Source organism: Otolemur garnettii, unplaced genomic scaffold (assembly GCF_000181295.1).
Source record: "Otolemur garnettii isolate 467f Iridium unplaced genomic scaffold, OtoGar3 scaffold00276, whole genome shotgun sequence".
Taxonomy (NCBI): domain Eukaryota; kingdom Metazoa; phylum Chordata; class Mammalia; order Primates; family Galagidae; genus Otolemur; species Otolemur garnettii.
In genome coordinates, this window is record NW_003852671.1 from 494,944 (window position 1) to 496,191 (window position 1,248).

At 41.6% G+C, this 1,248-nt stretch overlaps 1 protein-coding gene across 1 annotated transcript in view; it reads right to left on the reverse strand.

Annotated features, from left to right (window-relative positions):
• The window catches only part of RPGRIP1 (RPGR interacting protein 1), a 75,209-nt gene that overhangs the window by 9,836 nt on the left and 64,125 nt on the right, over positions 1-1,248 (reverse strand). The window contains exon 22 of the mRNA XM_012813535.1: positions 234-318. Coding sequence (XP_012668989.1) covers positions 234-318 — 85 coding nt within the window. The remainder of the gene's footprint in view (positions 1-233; positions 319-1,248) is intronic.

Below are 1,248 nucleotides of genomic sequence, written 5' to 3' on the forward strand. Positions count from 1 at the left end.
AAAAAAAAAAAAAAAATGTGTCCATCAGGGACTGGGAGAGGTGAGAAATTAAACCTATGAGGTTAAATAATTAATCAATAAACGTAGATAGGTAGATGGAAAATTCACTAAGAGTAAATTAACTCAAATTAACTCAAAAGATGTTATTAAAATATTCAGCACCAGCACACTAAACTCAAAATTTTGAATTCCTTTCTGAAATCTTTCTTTCAAAGTAGAAAGCAGATACTAACCATCCTTTCTCAGGATCTTGTCCGTTCAGCATGGTGAACAAAAATTGCCTTCGGCCTTGTTGCTCCAGTGGGTCCAGGTCTATCACTGTATTAAGAGTAAGAAAAAAGAATCATATACTGCTGTCATTTGGGCATTAAGACTTTCATAAGTGGTACGTGTAAGATAGTGGTACAAACCAGAGGTTGGCAAACCTAGGGCTGTGGCTACCTATTTTTTTTTGAGACAGAATCTCACTATGTTGCCATCAGTAGAGTGTTGTGGCATCACAGCTCACAGCAACCTCAAACTCTTGGGCTTAAGCAATTCTCTTGCCTCAGCCTCTCAAGTAGCTGGGACTACAGGTGCCTGCCACCACGCCCAGCTATTTTTTTGGTTGTAGTTATTGTTGTTTGGCAGGCCCGGGCAGGGTTTGAAGCCACCAGCCCAGTGTATGTGGCCGGCACCCTAGCCCATGAGCTACAAGTGCTGAGCCCTGGCTACTTATTTCTGTAAATAAGTTTTATTGAACACAACCATGCCCATTTGTTTATACATTGTCTAGGGCTGCTTTTGAACTACAATGGCAGAACTGAACAACAGTGACAGAGACTGTATAGCCTACGAAGCTTAAACTACCTACTATCTGACAAAAGAAAAAGTTTGTCGGCCCCTAATATAACAGAAACATTATAATCCAAATCGAAAGTTGTTCTACCAGGCTTGGCGCCTGTAGCTCAGCAGCTAGGGCACCAGCCACATAGACTGGAGCTGCAGGTTCGAACCCACCCCAGACCTGCCAAACAACAATGACAACTACAACCAAAAAATAGCCAGGTGTTGTGGCGGGCGCCTGTAGTCCCAGCAACTTGGGAGGTGGAGGCAAGAGAATTGCTTAAGCCCAAGAATATAAGCTGTGAGAATATTTCTGTGAGCTGTGATGCCATAGCACACTACCCAAGGCAACGAAATGAGACTCTGTCTCAAAAAAAAAGAAAATGTTTTCAACATAGATTTCTTTTTTCTTTTTTTTTTTTT